This window comes from Eptatretus burgeri, chromosome 1 (genome assembly GCF_056783735.1).
Source record: "Eptatretus burgeri isolate ZD-2024b chromosome 1, Ebu_testis_v1, whole genome shotgun sequence".
NCBI lineage: Eukaryota > Metazoa > Chordata > Myxini > Myxiniformes > Myxinidae > Eptatretus > Eptatretus burgeri.
This window is the reverse complement of record NC_140961.1, coordinates 3,292,841-3,314,436: the sequence shown is the minus strand read 5'-3', so window position 1 is coordinate 3,314,436 and position 21,596 is coordinate 3,292,841. Positions and strand designations below refer to the sequence as shown.

Below are 21,596 nucleotides of genomic sequence, written 5' to 3'. Positions count from 1 at the left end.
CACCGCACACAGTTTGTCAACCATTGCTGTCCTGCTTCGTCTCACGGTCAAGACCATGCCCATGCATCACGCTTGTTGAGTATGCACTTCCGCCCATTGTTGCTCTTCGATGATGATGTCTTTCCCTCCTTTTTCCAAGCTGATATCACCTTTGAGACTTTCTCGTGACGTTTTAGAAATGTCCATCGCCTTTGTCACTGAAGCACCTGCCAAACACACACCAACAATTACACTCTGTTCAAATTTTGCTGAGGTCTCCTCTTGAGGCTATGCTGGCTCTGGATACTGGACTCAAGCCACAGCCCACATATACACACTACATGGCCAAAAGTATGTGGACACCTGCTCGTCCAACATCGCATTCCAAAATCATGGGCATTAATATGGAGTTGGTCCCTCCCCCCTTTGCTGCTAATAACAGCCTCCACTCTTCTGGGAAGGTTTTCCACTATAGACAGGACAACCCCAAGGAAAGACTAACATTTTTTCCAATCAAGGTTTTCTCAGTGGATTCATCATTCTGAACCCATACCATTTGACATTAGCTTGGGGGCCACCCAGAATTTTGTCTCAAATTCAAGATGGCGGCCAAAATCCAAAATTGCTGCCAAAATAACCTTTAGGAGATATATCCTGCCTCGTAGTGTTTCCTGTCAAGGTTTTTTCAGTGCTTCTGTCATCCTGAACATATATCCTTTGAGATTAGCTTGGGAGCCACCAAGGATTTTGGCCTAAAATCCAAGATGGCTGCCAAAATTAAATTAATTAGGTTTATACTGCCTTATAGTTTTTCCTGTCAATTTTTTCTCAGCAGTTCCAGCATGCTGGACCTATAGCCTTTAAAATTGGCTTGAGGGCCACCCAGGATTTGACCTCAAATCCAAGATAGCCACCAAAATAGCCTTCAAAATCATCTTAATTATATTAAAATTACCTCTTAGGTTTTCCTGTCAAAGTTTTCTCAGTGGTTCTGCCATTCCAAACCTATGTCCTTTGTTATTAGCGTGGAGGGCACCCAGGATTTGGCCTCAAATGCAAGATGGTAACGAAAAACCAAAATGGCCACCAAAATGACCTCAAAATTGATATTTCGTCTTATTTGTCCCCCAGAATGTTCCGTTCTCGGAAAGCAGGGTTTAGGGGCTGTGCAGTAATTATGGGACCATGGGGGAGGGAGAAATTTCTGGATGGTGTGCCATTGTCTTGTGAGCCCTTCTCCATCATCCATGGGGATTTAATAACTGAAACCACAATCAACCGAGAAGTGAAGGTCAGAGGTGGTCCAATGCAAGGCGGATACAGTACCAATGAGAGCGCAACAGACACATTCGTCAAGACCAGTCATATCATGGCAAAGATCAGAGCTACACTGAAAGAAAGGCTCAATATCATCACCTCCTCAGCTCACAAGGAAACCACAATAGCGGCCCGAATACACCATGAAAATATGGTTCAGAATCTCGTACTTCAGCTTGACAAATACTTCGACCCATTCCTGAATGGTCCCGCTCTTCATATGAAGACTGGTTTGGAAATGGATTGTGATGTTGTTAGAGGATTGATGTCATCCGCAGAAGCTGGAGAACAGAAATATAAAGAATTTGTTGACTTGAGACTCAAAGCCAGTGGGGAAGAACGAGTCAATTTCTTCAACAAGATTACCAAGCTGAAGATTAAAACTGGGAGGGAGAAGGCCAAGAAAGACCCAAAAGTTGTTAATATCCTGAAAGAAGACAGACAGGCCTTCGGTTTACTGGTAGGCAAAGCAACATCTCCAGAAGAGGCACATTCATATCCCTTGACTACTGTCCCACTAGCTCTAGCCACACCAGAGAGAGATTTGAGACGAGGTTCAAAAGCAGCATTGAGGAACGACCTCATAGAAGAGTCTGAATCAGTCCGTGAGAATCCGCCACATGAAGGAAATTGGCTTATAGATGGAATGGCTGCTGTGAAATCTGTTCCTGCTCAGCAAACTTGGGGAAAATATGCAGCAGCCCTGTTGAAATTTTGCTTGCCAGCAAGTGACTCCAAACCGCAGCAACTGGGAATCATATTTGATTCATACGGTACAGCCACAACGAAGGAGCTCATTCAACGTTGCCGTGGCACACCTGGAAGAAGAACTCAAATCACAAGCTCTGAACAGGACATGCCGAAAGGGAAAGATTGGGACTCATCTCTGCGAAACTCAGAAAATAAGACAGAACTGATTAGATTTCTAGTCGATTACTACAAGACCGATGGTGTGAGATCCAAGCTGAAAGTTCCACTAACTGTGACAGAGGAAGATAATACCTGCTTAATAATGCAACTCAAAATCGAGATGCTTGACTCCTGCAACCACCACGAAGTTGACACCAGACTCGTCCTCCATGCATCCAAGTCAACAGATCCTGTAATTGTCAGGGCGACAGATACAGATGTCTTTGTTCTCCTGACCTATGCTTATTCTGTCATTAAACCATTACAAGACTGGATGACGAAGATTGACCTTGAGAGGTATGTTCGCGTCAAAGCTCAAACTGACCGATTTGGTGACGAAATGTGTCAAGCACTTCCTGCCTATCTCAGCATTACAGGGTGTGATACAACCTCTTTTCCATTTGGTGTTGGTAAAGTAAAACCACTGAAGAAGACGAAGAAACTGGGAAAGTTCCAACTCCTCTCGCAACTTGGCACATCGCGCACTTCAGTTGAAGGCATCGCCGATGCTAAGACCTTCTTTGGAACCTGCATGTATGCTGGAAGTGAACATGAAGAGTATGTGAGAACAAGGATCAGGATGTACGACAAGCAGAAAGTGAAATCCAGTTCAAGTATCTTGCCAGATGAGAGTAGCACCAATGAACACCTCAAGAGGAGCGATTTGCAAGCTTTCATCTGGTATCAATGTCTGAAACAAGATATTGAGCATCCTTCCATCAAACACAGAGGTTGGGAAGAAACGGAAGATGGTATTCGGCCACTATGGTTCACCTGCCCCCAATTCCCACCAAACCTTTCGGTGACGAGCTGCAGAAGAAGGTTAACACCAGGTAAGTATACATTTATTTATCGTAAAGCTATACAAGGTTTCCATTTGCTGTTTCAGACTTGTTGTTTTTCATTTAGTAATACAATTCACAGCCTTATATTATCGAAATCAATTTGACAAAGCATTCAAATAATTTCCGATCGTACAAGTGACATTAATTATGATGCAGACACAGAAGATACGAAAGACACGGCCCAGCCCCCAAAGAAGAAGAGAAGAACGAGACCCAGCCATAGTGAGGACAAAGGAGACGACAGCACAGGAGGGGACGAGAGTACTAAAAGTGTCAGCGACAGTATTGAAGAGCAGTCGGCTACCTCTTCTGACAGTATTAGAGCAGTCCACTCATCTGACTTACAGATGGACAGTGACTTGGATAATAGCGAATGAACATTAACTCTGGACTTGCAGTTCTATCTTAATGATGTGTTTGTATCGCCCATTTTGTTGGCGAATTGAACTGCAGGATGACCAGAAAATGCGGTTAATATTATCTCAATTTACATTTTGTGGCCTGTTTTGAGTGAGAATGTCATATTTACATGACGATAGAGCTCGGTTGAGTATGCTAGACCCCCAAATCAATTTCCGGTACCATTATAAACCCCATATTAGGTACAAAAATTTAATTTAACAGGAAAAGAGAACCCTTATTAATTCAATTTTGAGCCAATTTTGGTGTCCATTTTGGTTTTTCGTGCCTATCTTGCATTTGAGGCCAAATCCTGGGTGTCCTCCAAGCTAATAACAAAGGACATACGTTTGGAATGGCGGAACCACTGAGAAAACTTTGACAGGAAAACCTAAGAGGTAGTTTGAATATAAGTAAGATGATTTTGACGGCCATTTTGGCGGCTATCTTGGATTTGTGGTCAAAACCTGGGTGGCTCTCAAGCCAATTTTAAAGGCTATAGGTCCAGTATGCCGGAACTGCTGAGAAAAATTTGACAGGAAAAACTATAAGGCAGTATAAACCTAATTAATTTAATTTTGGCAGCCATTTTGATTGTTGGCAGCCATCTTGGATTTTAGGCCAAATCCTGGGTGGCTCCCAAGCTAATCTCAAAGGATACATGTTCAGGTTGACAGAACCACTGAATAAACCTTGACAGGAAACACTACGAGGCAGTATAAATCTCCTCAAGGTAATTTTGGCGGCAATTTTGGATTTTGGCCGCCATCCTAAATTTGAGGAAAAATTCTTGGTGACCCCCAAGCTAATATCAAATGGTATGGGTTCAGGATGATGAATCCACTGAGAAAACCTTGACTGGAAAAAAATGTTAGTTTTTACTTGGGTTTGCCTTGTCGACTGGATGTTAGAGCATTGCTGCGGGGGCGGGGATTTGCTTCCATTCAGCCACAAGAGCATTCGTGAGGTCGGGCACTGATGTTCGGTGATGAGGTCTGGCTCGCAGTCGGCGTTCCAATTCATCCCAAAGGTGTTCAATGGGGTTGAGGTCAGGGCTCTGTGCAGGCCAGGCAAGGTCTTCCACTCCAATCTCGACAAACCATTTCTGCATGGAGCTCGCTTTGTGCACGGGGACATTGTCATGCTGAAACAGGAAAGGGTCTTCCCCAAACTGTCGCCACAAAGTTGGCAGCACAGAATCCTCTAGAATGTCATTGCATGCTGTAGCGTTAAGATTTCCCTTCACTGGAACTAAGGGTCCGAGCCCGAACCATGAAAAACAGCCCCAGACCATTATCCCTCCTCCACCAAACTTTACAGTTCACACTATGCATTTGGGAAGGTAACGTTCTCCTGGCATCCGCCAAACCCAGATTCGTCCGTCGGACTGCCAGATGGTGAAGTGTGATTCATCACTCCAGAGAATGCGTTTCCACTGCTCCAGAGTCAAATGGCGGTGAACTTTTCACCACTCCAGCCGATGCTTGGCATTGCGCATGGTGGTCTTGGGCTTGTGTGCAGCTGCTTGGCCATGGAAACCCATTTCATGAAGCTCTTGATGAACAGTGCTTGTGCTGATATTGCTTCCAGTCAGTTTGGAATACGGTATTGAGTGTTGCAAACGACGACAGACAATTTTTCTGTGCTACGTGCTTCAGCACTCCGTGGTCTCGTTCTGTGAGCTTGTGTGGCCTACCATTTCGTGGCTGAGGTGTTGTTGCTCCTAAGTGTTTCCACTTCACAACAACAGCACTTATAGTTGACCGGGGCAGCTCTAGCAGGGAAGAAATTTGATGAACTGACTTGTTGGAAAGGTGGCATCCTTTGACAGTGCCACGTTGAAAGTCACTGAGCTCTTCATTGCGGCCCATTCTTCTGCCAATGTATGTCTTTGGAGATTGCATGCCTGTGTGCTTGATTTCATACACCTGTCAGCAATAGGTGTGGCTGAAATAGCCGAATCCACTAATTAGAAGGGGTGTCCACATACTTTTTGGCATGTGGTGTACATATATACACATGACAAGAGGACTTCCAGGAAAAGATTTGTATATGTCACCTGCCGATCACTTGTATGTGGTGGCTCTATACTTTGCATATTTGTTGTGCAGCGCATGTACCCTGGTGTTTCCATTTTTTTTTTGTCCACGATCTATATGATGTTCTTTATGCTGTGTTGCTGCTTTTATCGAAAGGAAACATTTCATAAGGACAGGCCTCATCCAGGTCTTTCTCTTTTTATGCTGTAGTTTGGGGAATGAGGGTTGGGAGGCGGTCTTGGTGGTGGTCAGTTCAGAGTTTTGCTCCAATTGCTGTTTTGTTTATACTTAGGTCTCAGACCGGATTTGGTTTCACTCTTTCCCCTGTTTCTTATCCTTATCCCCCCTCCTTTTCCCCTTGCACTCCTCCACTTCCCCAACCCACTTGCCTCTGCTGGCTCACATGTTTGTGACTCACATAACAGAAGGCTGCTGAGAGTAAAGAGCTCAGGAGCACAGAAGTTACTCAAGTTATTCTCATCTCTTCATTGATTTCATTTAAAAAGGTGGAAAATCAAACAAATAAATATTCAGATGTTCCTGTACACCTCTCAAGTCCTTGGCTTTTGAATATACCTGAGTACTTGGATCTGTCACTGAAGCAGCACATCACTAACTCATGTGTGATGTGGATGCTGGTGGTATCAAAAATACAAGTTTATTTTTGAGTCTTTGAGTTGGGGGGGGGGGGGGGTTGGGAGGATGTAGGTGAATCGTCTTTACTTCACGTGGCAGTAAATATTGGAAGATCGCTCTTCCATTCGATTAATTATATTTTGATACTTCTGATTGAAGGATTGGTGAGATCCACATCCGTTGGATGTGGTCAGACTTGCTGCGGGAAATCTGTTCTCTCGTTATCATGCTTGCTGTCTGATATTTGGCTGCACTTTGTTATATTTACAAACCTAACGCAGCTGCGGGCTCATACCATGGTTGGGAAAGCCCGGTTCCATTTGAGCAGCTGTCCTCGTGGAACATAATGCCTGGATGGAAATGCTGTCTCAGTCTTGGAAATGACACGAATGTTCCCTTACAAAACAATATCGCTAAAACGACCGTCTTTTAATGTTCCCTTGGATTTAAAGAGGCTGCATCGATATTTGGTTGCCTGAAAGGTTGCTATGTTTTCTAGCTTTTTTTTTTTGCACTTGAGGAATCATGTTTTAAAGTGGTTTAAAACTCGTCCTTGAGAACAGACTTGTTAATGTTTCGCATTGGCTTTATGGAGAATTCACTCGCTTTCAAATCATCTGAGTCGAGGCGTCAAATTGATCTCTGACTGTTGGATCGACTGTAACTCAGATCGGTGATAACCAACACTCAAAACTTTTGGATGATCATTACTGTTTTTGGCTCTCAGGTGTTGCTCTGATGCAATGCAGAGGTCTGTGGGTTCAGGATTGGGTTGGGCTGTCCTGTTTTTATTGTTCCCATCTGAGCACAAAGCTCATGATTCTTGGATCTCAGGTTCAAATCCTGTATACTGTGTTCATTTGACCATTGTCTCTGAATGTCCTTTAATTTAGGTGAAAATACAATTCTGTCTCATAACGTCTCCTCATGCATGTGACATACGAGGGAGTATTTAAAATGTTTTGCCACTCAGGTAAAAAGAAATCCGAAAGTTTTTTTTATTTCATTTCTCAACGTAATCTCCCTTCAACTCAATGCATTTGGTTCATTTGTTCTTCAAACTAGCAGTTCCCTGATAATATAAACATCCTGACTGCTGCTATAACCATTCATCAATGGTGTACTTTGTAGCATCGTCCTTTTCAAACAGTTTATCACGCAACTCAGAATTCAGATGTCGCAACAAATAAGTCACTTGGGGCGAAGTCTGGCCGGATTATTCAACTGTTTGAACCCACACTGGTAAAAGATGGACTGTGCACATCTGAACTGGTGCATTGTTGTGCAGCAGCAGAACACCACGTGCCAAAACCCCACAGCGTTTTCAACCGATGCCTTCACAAAGCCAGATCAGCGAGTCAGCGGAATACTGACACCAGTGATCGCTGTTTTGCGTGGGATATAATCGATCAGCAGCACCCCTTTTGAAACCCTGAAGATGTTGGCCATAATCCATTTGGCTAAAGACCTGATGCGGAACTTCTTCAGGGGTGTATGTGTCCGGTGCTTACACTGCATCGATTTGGTCTTGGTCTCACTGTCCCAATGGTGAACACATGACCTCAGTTCCAGCGACTCTACTCTGTAGGGGCGATCTTGTGCTCTGAGATTTTGAGGCACCCATCTGCCAGGAAACTTTGACATGCCAAGATGTTCACGGATAATGATTTCAATGCTTCCACCAGAAATGCAAAACTGTTTTGAAGGTTCTGCAACCTTGATTACACCATCAGACATTATTGTACTTTCAACTGTTCACCTCTGAGGGTCGTCTCAACCTGTGATCACCTTCGATCGAGTCTCTGCCAAACTCCTTCACCATTCGTGTCACTATGGAAAATGAGGGGCATTATCCCTGAGCACAGAAATCACGCGTCCCTGGATTTTCTTTGCAGTGGATCCTTACTTGTACAAAACTATGATGATCGAACATTGCTTAAGCTTCGAAATGGTGCATCATTCAATGACTGAAAATAACACACCAGTAATAGTCATCCACAGATGGTAATAGAAATATCAAGTTATGCATGAATTATGCGTGCATATCCAGCTTTCAACAAGTTAAAAACCAGACAATAAGCAACACCAAGTTTGTGAATTGCAAAAACTTTTGAACACCCTCCCCCTCCCACTCCCGCCATGCTCCTCCGCCACACCTGTATGTTCTGGATTCTTCGTCAATTTTTTTTTTTTTAATGGGATCCGTTTTGTGAATTATTTTGTTAGCCAGAAACTTGTACACCCCACCTGGATGAATTGTTCGCCAGAACCTGCGCACATGGAGGGATAAGGTGCCACAGGAAGAAAGCAGATTTACCAAATCTTCCAAATCGTACCTTGTACTACATTTAAGTAGCTTACCGCTCATAAATTTATGATCGCAGGGCGTCTGCCAAAAGCAGCAACCTTTATTTTTTTTTCCTCCCCCGCTCATTTGGTAGGTGGGTGGTAGGAAGTTGTTAAAATGTACTTCTCATGAGGAATATGAAATTTTTGGACAGGAAGAGGGAGGAGTCAAGGGAAGCAAAAAAAATAAAAATAAATGATCCTGTGATCATTTGCAGATCACGTGATCTTCGCCCTCTTGGTTGGATGTACCATGGATCTGATTATCCAGTGGCATGTTTCGTCTTGATCCATTTAGTGTGTGTATGTGCTTGCGTGCATGATTTGCCATAAGCGATACGACGATGTTGGTCACAGCTGGCACTGGTTATTGGTTCTGACTGTTGTGAAAATGTAACCATATGACGTCGAGCACATTTATCGCTCCGTCAAGCCAAATTAGGAGTATAAATTGCACAGTCATTCAGTTGGGTTATATTTCATCTGATGAAGCGAAGTCGTCAACTTCACTCTCACCTACCCCCTCCCTGCTCATCCTGCACCCCCAAACAATTTGATGTAAACCCAGTGTGCAGACACAATAGCGATTTTTTTTCAAACAACATTGCACTTTATTAGAGGAATATTACATGGCTTTGCATGTACAATAAGTCAATAACCTTCGACTTGCCTTTGTCCTCGCAGCCCATTTGAAATTACTTTTGTCTAATCATGCTGTGTAGGTGGCGAGGGTGTAGGAGCAAAGGGAACGTTTCCATGTGTGCTCGACATCGGAGTCTTGTCATCGCCTCAACTAGCTCGTAAATATGCATCCCTTCTGAATTTTCACAAACTGACCTGTGCGGTGAACTTACCCGACGGCGATGCTTGGCCCCATTTCTGGTACGACTATACAAGGGGAACGCATTGTTCTCTTTTGCCAAATCATGGGCAGCAAGTGGAAATTTCGGAAATACCTTGAGCAAAACTGTCCAACTACTTTTCATCACAGTGATCTGACAACCAACATTCTGCCTTTGGCATAAGTTTGGATAGTTTCACATGAGGTAGATTGTTCTGCTCAGAAGTGGATTCTGGCTGATATGGTTTAATCTCGTGGCCTGAATTGTGGTGACCCATGGGCACCCCCATTGTCCCTGAAAGCTGCTCTGTTGCTCGCATCGTGTGCAGTCGTGTCGTGCGTAATTGTATTGTAATCCCTATTGATAATGCACACATGAAAGACGTACTGTAGGCTTATGGCCCCACTCAGGGTTACTTTTGCCATCGGTAAACATTCGCGCGTGTTGTTAATATGTTGCAATGCATTTTGATCAAAACTCATCTGCGTTTCCTCCGGCATCGCTGCAGAGACAAATGGAAGAAACTTGTCATTTATTTGGCAGGACACAGTGGAGAAAAGAAAATACAAAGTGGAAAGAAATGTTTACGGCTAGTATTTGTTGCTGGGTGGAACCGCTGCAACCTAGAAGGCGGCGAGTTGAGTTTTCCCATGGATTTTTGCAATGTCACGTATAATGATGTCCTTTGGAGACACTCTGCAAAAGTGTGATCAAGGCTTAAGGATGCTGAGTCACCCTGTTAAACGGGTCCAGCAGAATACTGCGCTGCCAACAGTGAGGCTTTTTTTGGCCCAGCTATGGTTGGAAAATGGGCACAAACTCTGGCAGACAGATTGAGAGGCATTGGTATGGAGGGATGGGAAAAGCTCCTACAGTGTTTGGGGGGGGGGGAGTGGGTGGAAAAATCATGGATATTTTGGATCTGGCCTGTGTTGTAGAAGGGGGAGCTGGGGTGGAGGGAGGGGTTGGGAAAATCATGATGGTACAAATTTTGAGCCAAGTGCATTTGGAATTTTTGAACACCAATGTTTCAGATGACCAAAAGCAGATAAGAATGTTTTACTGCAGCGATCGGATGAATAGTTAGAAACTTGCTTGGTTTTTGGAAGATTGTAATCAAACGAAGTGTCAGTGTTGGATTATATTTTTGATGCCACAATTTTTAATGACATGTGTGTGTCAGGAATCTTTCTTTTTTTAAATGCTGACAATGCATTTATTCAAAACATTAGCTTATGCTTTTTCACTTGAATCATGATGTATAACTGCTTATAATTATAATAATAATAATACGAATTAATAACTAAAACTGCGAGCCGGCTACCAAGTCTGACATTGTCAAGAACATCAAACTTTATCTCTGAAGTAAACAACTCGATCGTCTGATACGTATGTAAGGATTCCAAGAAGCATCATGGTTTCAGAGAGGTGATTTTTGAAGTTTTTCCTTCAATCCAATATGGCTGCCAAACCACGTGACTGCAAATTTGATCGACTACCCATGGGGAAAATGTTTTTTGTGAACGATCAAATCATCAAAGTTTCGTATCGATCGGTTATGTGGTTTTTGTGGAGAGGGCTTCAAAAGTTGTTTTATACAATCCAAGATTGTTGCCATACCACGTAACTGATGACATCATAGTTTCCAAACTTTTTTCCACATTGTTAGTACATCATAGATATGAATCTTCTCATCGATCGATGAAGTGGTTCTGGAGAAGAACAAGTCACAAAATCTGGTGGAAGAAAATGAAAAACGCCAACAGGGTGGCCATAAAGTCTGGAAACATCGGTAAATACACATGATAAATGGTTTATTGACATTACATTACATGACATGTTTAACATGTTGTCCTCGTGAGAAATGCACAGTTCAATGCGCTGTGCAAAATGGTAATGAACGAAGTGCATTGTTGCGGCATTTCCATCAATCCCTGCACATGCATCTGTGATGCGTTGCCTCAGATGATTTGTGTGTCTGATTTTCACTGAATAAACCTGCGCCTTCAGCATACCCCAGAAGAAGTAATCAAGGGGGTTCAGATCTGGCGAGCGTGCAGCCCACTCCACAGGGCCACTCAGCACTATCACCTCAACGTGTTCGTCTTTCGTCAAGGACATCTTCAAACTGTAACAGAATGACAGTTATCTATGTTTCCAGATTTTATGGCCACCCTGTAGAACTGCCACTTTATAACTGCTGGCAGTGATGACCGGGTACCAAGACGTCAGGCTTTGATACAACACGGGATTGACGAGTTACGGACTGAGTACCACAAAGTGTTCAATCTATTTACTACGTATGCAGTTAGCCCTTTTTCCTGGGGACATTGTTGGTATCAATTGGACTGGTGTTTAATTAACCTGAACACAAAGTAATAAATGTTGAGACCGTGGGTGCAGACAGTAAAGTGGGATTCCCCTGAGTCTAATGAGGCGCCACACGCTTCTCTATGATGCGGGACTCACAAGTTATGGACCGAGGAATAGGCCACGTTCCATCTATTTATTATGTACACAGTTGACCATTTTTTTCTGGGGCCATAATCGGTGTCAATTAAATTGCTACTCCTGTACCCTCAAATGCCTGCATGCACAGCCAAGTGAGCCTAATGTAAAAAATGAAAAAGTTCTAAAACTTCTCAGATTCAAATAATTAAATAATTCTGGCTGTCAGACCTTGTGTCCGATTGGGTTGAAATTTAAAACATACATCCCCCCATGCCTATGAGATCATACCTCTGAAGTTTGATGTTGTCTGATGAAGCGGTTCCAGAGTAAACATAATTTAATATTTTTCCTTCAATCCAATATGGCTGCCAAACCATGTGACCAATGTCAAAAAAGAGTGGGAACGTTTTGTTCGTCATGGATAAGTGGTCATACCTGTAAAGTTTCACCTCGATATGTTCAGCAGTTTCAGAGAAGATTTTTTAATTTTTCAGTTTCAATCCAATGTGGCTGACGAACCACGTGACCTATGACAAATTTATATTCTGTCTATGTAGGGGTAGATCACGCTTGTTAATTTTTTGTTGTTAATTTGATAAGGTGCGTTTTTCAATCCAAGGTGGCCACCAAACCACGTGACTTGTGATGTCATAATTTTTTTCCTTATATGCAGCAATGGCGTTTGATGATTGTTGCAAAGTTTTGCTTCGACAGGATAAGTGGTTCCAGAGAAAACATTATTTAATTTTTTTTTTCGATTCAATATGACTGCCAAACCATGTGACCTAGCAGTTATTCATTAACAAATTTATATCCCTACCCATGGAGAATATGTGTGTGAAGTTTCCCCTCGATGTGACCAGCTGTTCTGGAGAAGATTTTTGAAGGTTTCAGCGTCAATTCAATATGACTGCCAAACCATGTGACCTATCAATTCGAAATTAACAAACTTGTCCAAGCATGTCTTGGGGAAGATGTGTGTAAAGTTTTTGCCTCAATCTGTCGAGCCGTTCTGGAGAAGATTTTTTCAAAACAATATGGCGACCGAACCACGTGATCTATGACATCATAATATTTTTTTTCTTCCTTGAGTTGCGTAGATGACGCTCAAGAAATTTCCAATTTTTCAGATGCAGCATTCTATGTGTTGAATTTTCACCGGGGTACCACTTCACCGATGATGTCACAAAAAATCACTTCCTCCCCATGGAGAGTTCTTACTGTGTACCAAATTTCAATTTTTTTCCATTGTGCGGTTTCAGAGATACAGAGGTCCAAAGTTTTTCGGTTTTTCAGAGATGGCGCCCAGACCACGTGACGTATGACGTCATAATTATCAATTCATTATTCTACGAAAAAAGATGCATACCACAGTGAAAATGTTGTGTCGATCGGACGAACAGTTGCCGAGAAAATGAATTCTAAAGCGAAAAAACCCAAAAATTGACGGCGGAATAAAAATAATAATAAACAGAAGAAAAATAATCGGTTACCCATCTTTGTCGGCCTGGTACCCGAATTTAAACTGCAAACAGTGATGCAATATATATATATATATATATATATATATATATATATATATATATATATATATGTATATATATATGTATATGTATATATATATATATATATGTATATATATATATATATGTATATATAATTGTATATATATATATATATGTATATATATATATATGTATATATATATATATATATATATGTATATATATATATATATATGTATATATATATATATATATATATATATGTATATATATATATATATATATGTATATATATATATCTATATATGTATATATATGTATGTATATATATATATATATATATATGTATATATATATATATATGTATATATATATATATATATATGTATATATATGTATATATATATATATATATATATATATATATATATATGTATATATATATATATATGTATATATATATATATATGTATATATATGTATATATATATATATATGTATATATGTATATATATATATATATATATATATATATATATATATATATATATGTATATATATGTATATATGTATATATATGTATATATATATATATATATATATATATATGTATATGTATATATATATGTATATATATATATATATATATGTATATGTACATATATATATATATATGTATATGTACATATATATATATATATATGTATATATATATATATATGTATATATATATATACATATATATATATATATACATATATATATATGTATATATATGTATATATATGTATATTCCAGATTTTATCTCTGAAGTAAACATATATACAGTTACATATACACATATACAAACATATACACATATACATATGTGTATATATATATATATATGTATATATATATATATATATATATATATATATATATATGTATATATAAATATATGTATATATGTATATATAAATATATGTATATATGTATATATAAATATATGTATATATATATATATAAATATATGTATATATATATATGTATACATAAATATATATATATATATATATATATATATATATATATATATATATATATATATATATATATATATATATATTGTTACAGATTCGCGCCCGCCGGCGTGCTGACGGCCACGTAACTCGACCGCGGCACGTCGCCCACCGGACGGACAATCCAGTCGTGACCCTCTCGGACTAACGCCGGGAACCAGTCACGGGTGGATCTTTCGGTCTCACCGCGATCGAGCCAATCAGCCCCTCGCGTGATAGGGTTGCTCGCCAAATTCGACCTACCTAAGTACCCACGCGGAGGGTAGACCGGGCGATCGCACCTCGCCGCAGGTCGACTTCGGACACGGGCCACTTAAGCGACCCGGCTCCGTACTATCGATAACCGAGCGGTGTTATCGTCGACCTCGACGGTTCGATTAATTATCGGCGTATTCAGCCCACTACCAACCCTTTACGTGAAGCAAGATGAGGATTCAACGAAGGAAATGACGAAGCGAAGCGGAAACAGTTCAACACAAAGCACATTTATTCGCGACGAACGGAAAGCACACATATTCAATTCCACCAAAAGCACACAGAAAACAAAAACACAATGCAATTTACAGAAAAAGCAAATGCGACAATGCAGATCTAATACCGATTACGCGAGCACACGGCAACACTTATACAATTTTACTTCACAGACGGCGCCGACAACACATACCCAAAACCAAGGAAAAGAAAAGAGAACCTCAAAGATGAGGCGGGCCTGAGGCCGAGACCGGGTCGGGCCTACCCTGCCTGGTGATGAGACACGGAGCGGCGATGGTGCTCAACTCCGCGGGACTCGCGGGCAGTGTCTGGTAGGGGGTGGGAAAGGGGCCCCTTGGTCGCACTATCTCAGCGCGGGGGGAAACAGGAGGGGGTTGCTGATGCTCGGGGTATAGAGGATTCCTACTCTGCTCGAGTCCCGCGACGAGCGGCCTCCACTCTCGAGCAGGTCGCGCCGTCGGCCTCCCTGGGGTGCAGCTCCCTGCACGACGCGAGCACCCCCTCGTCTGCCCTCGCCGCTCTCCACAGCTCCGTCCCTCCGCTCCGACTCCAACGCACACGACGACCAGCTCCTTCTTGCCAACTCCACCACCCGCGAAGTCTTAACTCTCTGTTCTCTCTCGACTCTACTACTCACTGGACTGACGAACACGGTCGCTATATCAGCCCCGTGCTTCGCCCTCTCATCTTTGACCCCTCCCTTCGACCTTTCACCTCTCCCCATTGGCCCGAGAAAAGTGGGCGTGAATGCTTTTGATCCATAAATTTGCATATATCGATCGCTCTCCAACGCCCTGGGGGCGGGGCCACCCGCCCTCGCTCACCGATTGGACGGCAAAAAGTGGGCGTGTGTTGTTTTTGGATCCGTTTTTTGAAGCACAAAATCCGTGATTTTGTACACGCTGTTCCCGGGCGCGCGCCCTGCACGAGTCCAACACCGGTACCCACAAGCGGCGCAAGAACGGTGGCGATGCGACAGTTGCGAGGTGTGACGTGAAGGTCGGGCGGTTGTGGTGAAGCGGCGTTGTGGTTGGTGGTTGATGTTGTGACTGGTGGTGGTAACAATGGCGGTTGGTCCAAATTAAAGATAGTAAAAGAAAAACGGCTATCCTGAAGAGTCGCAGCATGCATAAATGACATGTATTCCCACTAGACAACGGGTTTGGGCCTAACTACACATGTACTTACCGAGATATCTCACCTAAGGGACCTGAATGGTGGTTTGCGAATTTGGTAACCACAACACTACCCCCTCGCCTTTTTACAGACTCGTCCCGAGTCGTCAAATTTTCGTGTGCCATCATGTGTAGTTTTCCCCTAGTACATTTTACCTACGGATCCCTGAGTGCGACATTCATGGTATTCGTGTCCCCAAAATAAATAACCTGAGGGCTGCGTAACTACCTAAACAAACTCACTCACACGGACGACTTAAATAAAATTGCCGGCGCTAAGACATACATGCCGGGGGCGCACTCATATTTACAGTGCATCTTACCTTAACTTACAAATTTTACACTAAACCATGGCCCAGGATCACTGAACTCTGCAAAAGAAAGCAGTTAGCAGGGAGCCAGGCTGCCCACATGCAGTCTCTGGCTCAAAACAATGCAGGTGACAGGGAACGTGGCTGGCTGCTCACACGCAGTCCAAGGCCTTCCCTTTTGAACTGAACGCAGTGAACCACAACGGTGCATGGGCTGCACAACGCAGTCTCCGTGCCAGCTCAAGTGGCACACGCAATGAGCACAACGAATGGATGCATGGACACAAACACGGTGCACGGGCCGCCACTGCAGGCCCGTGTTGTAGCTGCCAACAGGGCAGTTCTTGCAGCTTGCAAACTGTTGCCTTGCGGATCCTGGCGCACATGGAAGTGAACAGGGGGGGGGGGGCAAAGCAAAAATTGAACGGAGCTGGTGAACATGGGCAGTGGGCATGGCATGGCAAAGGTGAAGGTGAGCAGGCAAACACAGCCCGCAGAAGAAGGCCGCTGCAGGCAAACACAGCCGGCAGATGAACTGGCCGGCACAGGCCTTGAAGAAAAAACAGGCAGCCGGCAGATGAAGTGGGCCGGCACAGGCCTTGCAGCACAGCAGCTGCAGACGATCCAGCCGGCACAGGCCTCGCAGCAAAACAACAGCTGCCGATGAAGTGGGCCGGCACAGGCCTTGAAAAAAAAACAGCCAGCCGGCAGATGAAGTGGGCCGGCACAGGCCTTGCAGCACAGCAGCTGCAGACGATCCAGCCGGCACAGGCCTTGCAGCACACAGCCAGCAGATGAAGCTGGCCAGCTTTTGCCGTTCAGTGGAGGTTGGTGGAGGGAGTGCGGTGGTGCTGGCCACTCGGAAGGCGGGCTCGGACCTACCTACCTGTCTCCCTCCCAACCTATCGCCTTTGCCTGTCACTGTACATACCCACTCCCTTAATTTGTCAAACCCCAATTTAGCCCCAACTTATTTTTTTTATTTTTTTTTATTTTTACTTCCCCACTATAAATCGTCCCCTAACCCCCTTTATCGTCCTTGTTCGGCTAACCTATTCTGTCACCTAGCCTACTCCCAACCCCTACGTTCCCTTCCCGGAGGGGAATAAGGGAGAGCTAACGTCCTGTGTCGAGGCCCAACGAAGCCTCAGAATGGCCTCCCCAGAGTTCGGCGATCTAACCCAAAGTGGGTCCAGCGGCCCACAACGACAGCGAGGGGATGGATGGTGCGGAGGGGTACATCTCCTAATCTACCCTAACCATTTAACTGTTAAACTACCCCGGGGCTTTCAACAAGCGCCTCTCGCTTAAACTATTGGTTCTAACAACCAGATTCCCATCGCCTGTGTTGGTGTCCTCACAATTTCGGGCCTCGCCCCCCCAATTTTCTCTCCGTGCCCTCACACGGTCTCCTGGCTGGGACACGTGGCTCCCTTTGGCAGGCACGACCCTCTGCCGAATCTCCCGCTATGGCACCCCCGGGCACTACACTGCCTCCGAGCCTACCAGCTCCCTAACACCGGGGAGTGCCCCCCATGGCACCTCCCCTGAAACGCACACATGGCAGGCCGGCCTCCCAGGCCCCTTTCCGAGGCTCACCCGTGCCCACAACACTGCCCACGCGGCTAATGGCGCCCCGGGCCCCCGCACCAAGCAGGCGCACCCGTGCCCACTACGCTATTCCGGCCCCCCATGGACCCTTGGCCTACCATGGCCGACTAGCCTGGTGCCCGGGGTACCCACTCAGCGATACTCACCTTTCGCAGCCACGCTCCCAAGCCCGTCAACAGGGCTCCTGCACCCCTCCAAATGGGTTTCGAGCCTACATTCCCACCACAACAAAACGACCTCCATTTTTCAATTTGACTAACCCAGCTAACTCACTTTACTCTGACCCCGGGGTCCCTTGGGCGGGAGTCACTCCTCCCCCCAATCACTCATCGCACCATGCATTCCCCATTCGCTCCATTCACACAGACTCGCTGGCCTCACTCACTCAACATGTACACGTACTCACCTCACAACCCACAACTCTTCAACACACTCACCGCTGAACTCTGCCATCCTTCTAACTACATCCCCTAACTAACTCGTGCTCCCACGTCGTCCCTTAAACTACAGCACGTTCCTTTTAACACTACGTAGCTAAACTACGTCCCCTCTACACACTCACAAGTCTGTCACGGTCTCCAAATCAATCATTTTATTTCCCAACCAAAATCTGGCTACAATCCCTCTACCTAATCCATTCCACGGACTCCATGAGGACTTACCCCTGCCCCATGAAGTCGGTCTAGCTAAGCTAACCCTTCCCCCTAACTAGTTTCCATCCTGTGCCCCGGGTAAGGGGGTCTTCCACCCCTTGCCCAGGAATCCTTTGCACCCGAAAGTGAGGCTTGCTTTTTTTTTTTTTTTTTTCCCATGCGCATCACCAGCGCGGCAACTCAGAGCTCGCGCACTTTACACCTGCCCGTGACATCATGCAGCTGCACGTGTACCTCGTCCCTCCTTGGACGGTACCATCCGGCAGAGATACCCCTCCTGCCGGATTCCAACCCCACGTGCAGCCATGACGTCACCGTGCGCATAAAAAAAAAACAAGCCCCACGTCTCGAGGGGTTCCCCACGCGAACACATGTGCTTTGCCCGTTGGAGCTTAACACACACGATCGCGTGGAGAACCCGTCCGGTCCAAATCCGTTTACCTGCCTAAACTTTGTCCGCCCGCGGGATCGGCAAATCCACTGCGTGCGTTTCCGGACCGGGACTTCACTCTCGCAAGCGAGCACGTGGTGGTCTCGTGCGTTGCACAGCACGAACCGCGTGCTCACTGCTGGGTGAACCCGGCACGGTCCCCGAAACAACTACAGCCGCTACCCGGCTTTCGTTCCTCTGTCGCCGTCGTCGCCATTCAACCCACGCACACCTGCGTGTTACGACGCACACACTCCACTCCATCACATTCACACGGGGAGACGCGGCTGCGTGCTCCCGCATGCCAACCGACATCTCCCTCACATACCGCTCTCTCACACTCACGGTCTTCCTTGCATACGGCCGTTCACTCACGCGTGCCTCACTACTCACACAAACCATACTACTCACACACGCGGGGGCACTCAACCGCTGTGCCTCATCCACACACCGTGCCTCACTTATACACGCGGGGGCACTCACTCGCGGTGCCTCACTCACACTCCGTGCCTCATCCACACACGCGGGGGCACTCAACCGCGGTGCCTCATCCACACTCCGTGCCTCATCCACACACGGCGTGCTGGGAAGCACGTACTCCGGCACCATCGCCACCACACCACTCACACACGTGGTCGCTTCCACACACGGGGACGCACTCACACCTTGCACCACACACACAGGGACAACCACACTGGGGATTCGTGTCCCCACAAGGGTCTCCGGGGCCTCTATACCCCCCAAGCTCTCCGTGCACCTGTCCACAGCACCCGTCCTCTCAACCTCGCAAAGCACGACCGAACTCACTTGGTCGTGACTCGCCTCAAGGGGGCATACTCCCTCCCCTCGTTCCTGGAGGAGGCCATCCAGGTGCTCGCACTGGGTCCCCACACGCTCCGCGAGCTCAACCCCATTGTCCTCCACTACCTCCGTGTGTGTGTGCGCGTCACTTACCCCGTCTTCATCGTGTTTATTGGTCTCTGCTTCTTTCTGGCGTCTTTCCCTTATCTTTATGTAGGTCAACCTTGCTTTCTCTTTAAGTCGCTCCCGTCCTTCCCTGTTTTTCACTCCTTGCTCTTTCACGATCTCCGCGTACCTCATCCTTGCTTTCCGTATTAATTGTTCTTTTCTCTCCCTCCCAATTACTTTCACCTCGTCTCTTGTCTCCCGAATTATTTTCTTACCCGCCTCCACCGCGGGCCTGTCAGCCGCTGCCCCCCCTTCCAGCTCGTTTGCTCCCACACGTGGAGTCGCCATTTTGAGCTCCCTGCTCACGGCCTTCATGCCCGCCTGCAGGCATCGGCCCATGTTCTGTGTCTCACCCCGTAGTTCTTTCATTTCTTCCCTCATTTGCTGTGTATTCGCATCCATCGTCGTTTTCACTTCATTCATTTGCTTGTTCATGTCTTTCATTTCGTTTTTCATTTCATTTGTATTTGTATCCATCTTTTCTGTCATTGCCGCCAGCATGGCGCATAACTGGGCCATGTCGGATGCACTCAGCTGAGCCGTTTCGGCCAGGGTTGGGGAAGGGTTTTGGTGGAGAGGGGGGGGAGGTGTCATACACCGCGGCTGCTGCCGCACCTATTTCGGGCTCTGGGTTCAGTTGGGCGAGTCCGTGTTCCTGCACAATCAACATTTCCTGCACGGGGATTCCATCCTGGACCATGGACTCTACATTACTACACATATACATTTCTAATACCCCCGGCTCCCGCTCGCCTTGAGACGCCATCTTGCTTCTCGTGAAGGGTTAATTTCGCTCGCTCGTAATTTGGAGGGAATCGGGGGTCGCTTCTCTCACCCCTAGACCGATTCCCGTGAATTTAGCCGGAGACAGGAGAGCCCGTTTTCCTGTTCTCCGATACCAGTGCCGCGAGGAGGGCCATGAATTTGTATCGCACGACCTGACACCAGTGTTACAGATTCGCGCCCGCCGGCGTGCTGACGGCCACGTAACTCGAATCGCGGCACATCGCCCACCGGACGGACAATCCAGTCGTGACCCTCTCGGACTAACGCCGGGAACCAGTCACGGGTGGACCTTTCGGTCTCACCGCGATCGAGCCAATCAGCCCCCGCGTGGGATAGGGTTGCTCGCCAAATTCGACCTACCTAAGTACCCACGCGGAGGGTAGACCGGGCGATCGCACCTCGCCGCAGGTCGACTTCGGACACGGGCCACTTAAGCGACCCGTTCCGTACTATCGGGATAACCGAGCGGTGTTATCGTCGACCTCGACGGTTCGATTAATTATCGGGCGTATTCAGCCCACTACCAACCCTTTACGTGAAGCAAGATGAGGATTCAATGAAGGAAATGACGAAGCGAAGCGGGAAACAGTTCAACACAAAGCACATTTATTCGTGACGAACGGAAAGCACACATATTCAATTCCACCAAAAGCACACAGAAAAGAAAAACACAATGCAATTTACACAAAAAGCAAATGCGACAATGCAGATCTAATACCGATTACGCGAGCACACGGCAACACTTATACAATTTTACTTCACAGACGGCGCCGACAACACATACCCAAAACCAAGGAAAAGAAAAGAGAACCCTCAAAGATGAGGCGGGCCTGAGGCCGA

The 21,596-nt window shown here is 45.4% G+C and overlaps 2 protein-coding genes across 6 annotated transcripts in view; both read left to right on the top strand.

Moving 5' to 3' along the window:
• BIN3 (bridging integrator 3) overlaps window positions 1–21,596 on the top strand; it is a 249,286-nt gene that overhangs the window by 178,245 nt on the left and 49,445 nt on the right. The gene's annotated exons all lie outside the window — the stretch shown is intronic.
• LOC147033789 (uncharacterized) lies at window positions 1,022–3,814 on the top strand. The gene has a single exon (XM_085883310.1). The coding sequence runs from the start codon at window positions 1,040–1,042 to the stop codon at window positions 3,152–3,154; it is 2,115 nt and encodes a 704-aa protein (XP_085739436.1). The 5' UTR covers window positions 1,022–1,039; the 3' UTR covers window positions 3,155–3,814.

Excerpts from the sequence above, each read along its gene's own strand:
- LOC147033789 (XM_085883310.1), top strand. The coding sequence starts at position 1,040 with ATGGTAACGAAAAACCAAAATGGCCACCAAAATGACCTCAAAATTGAT.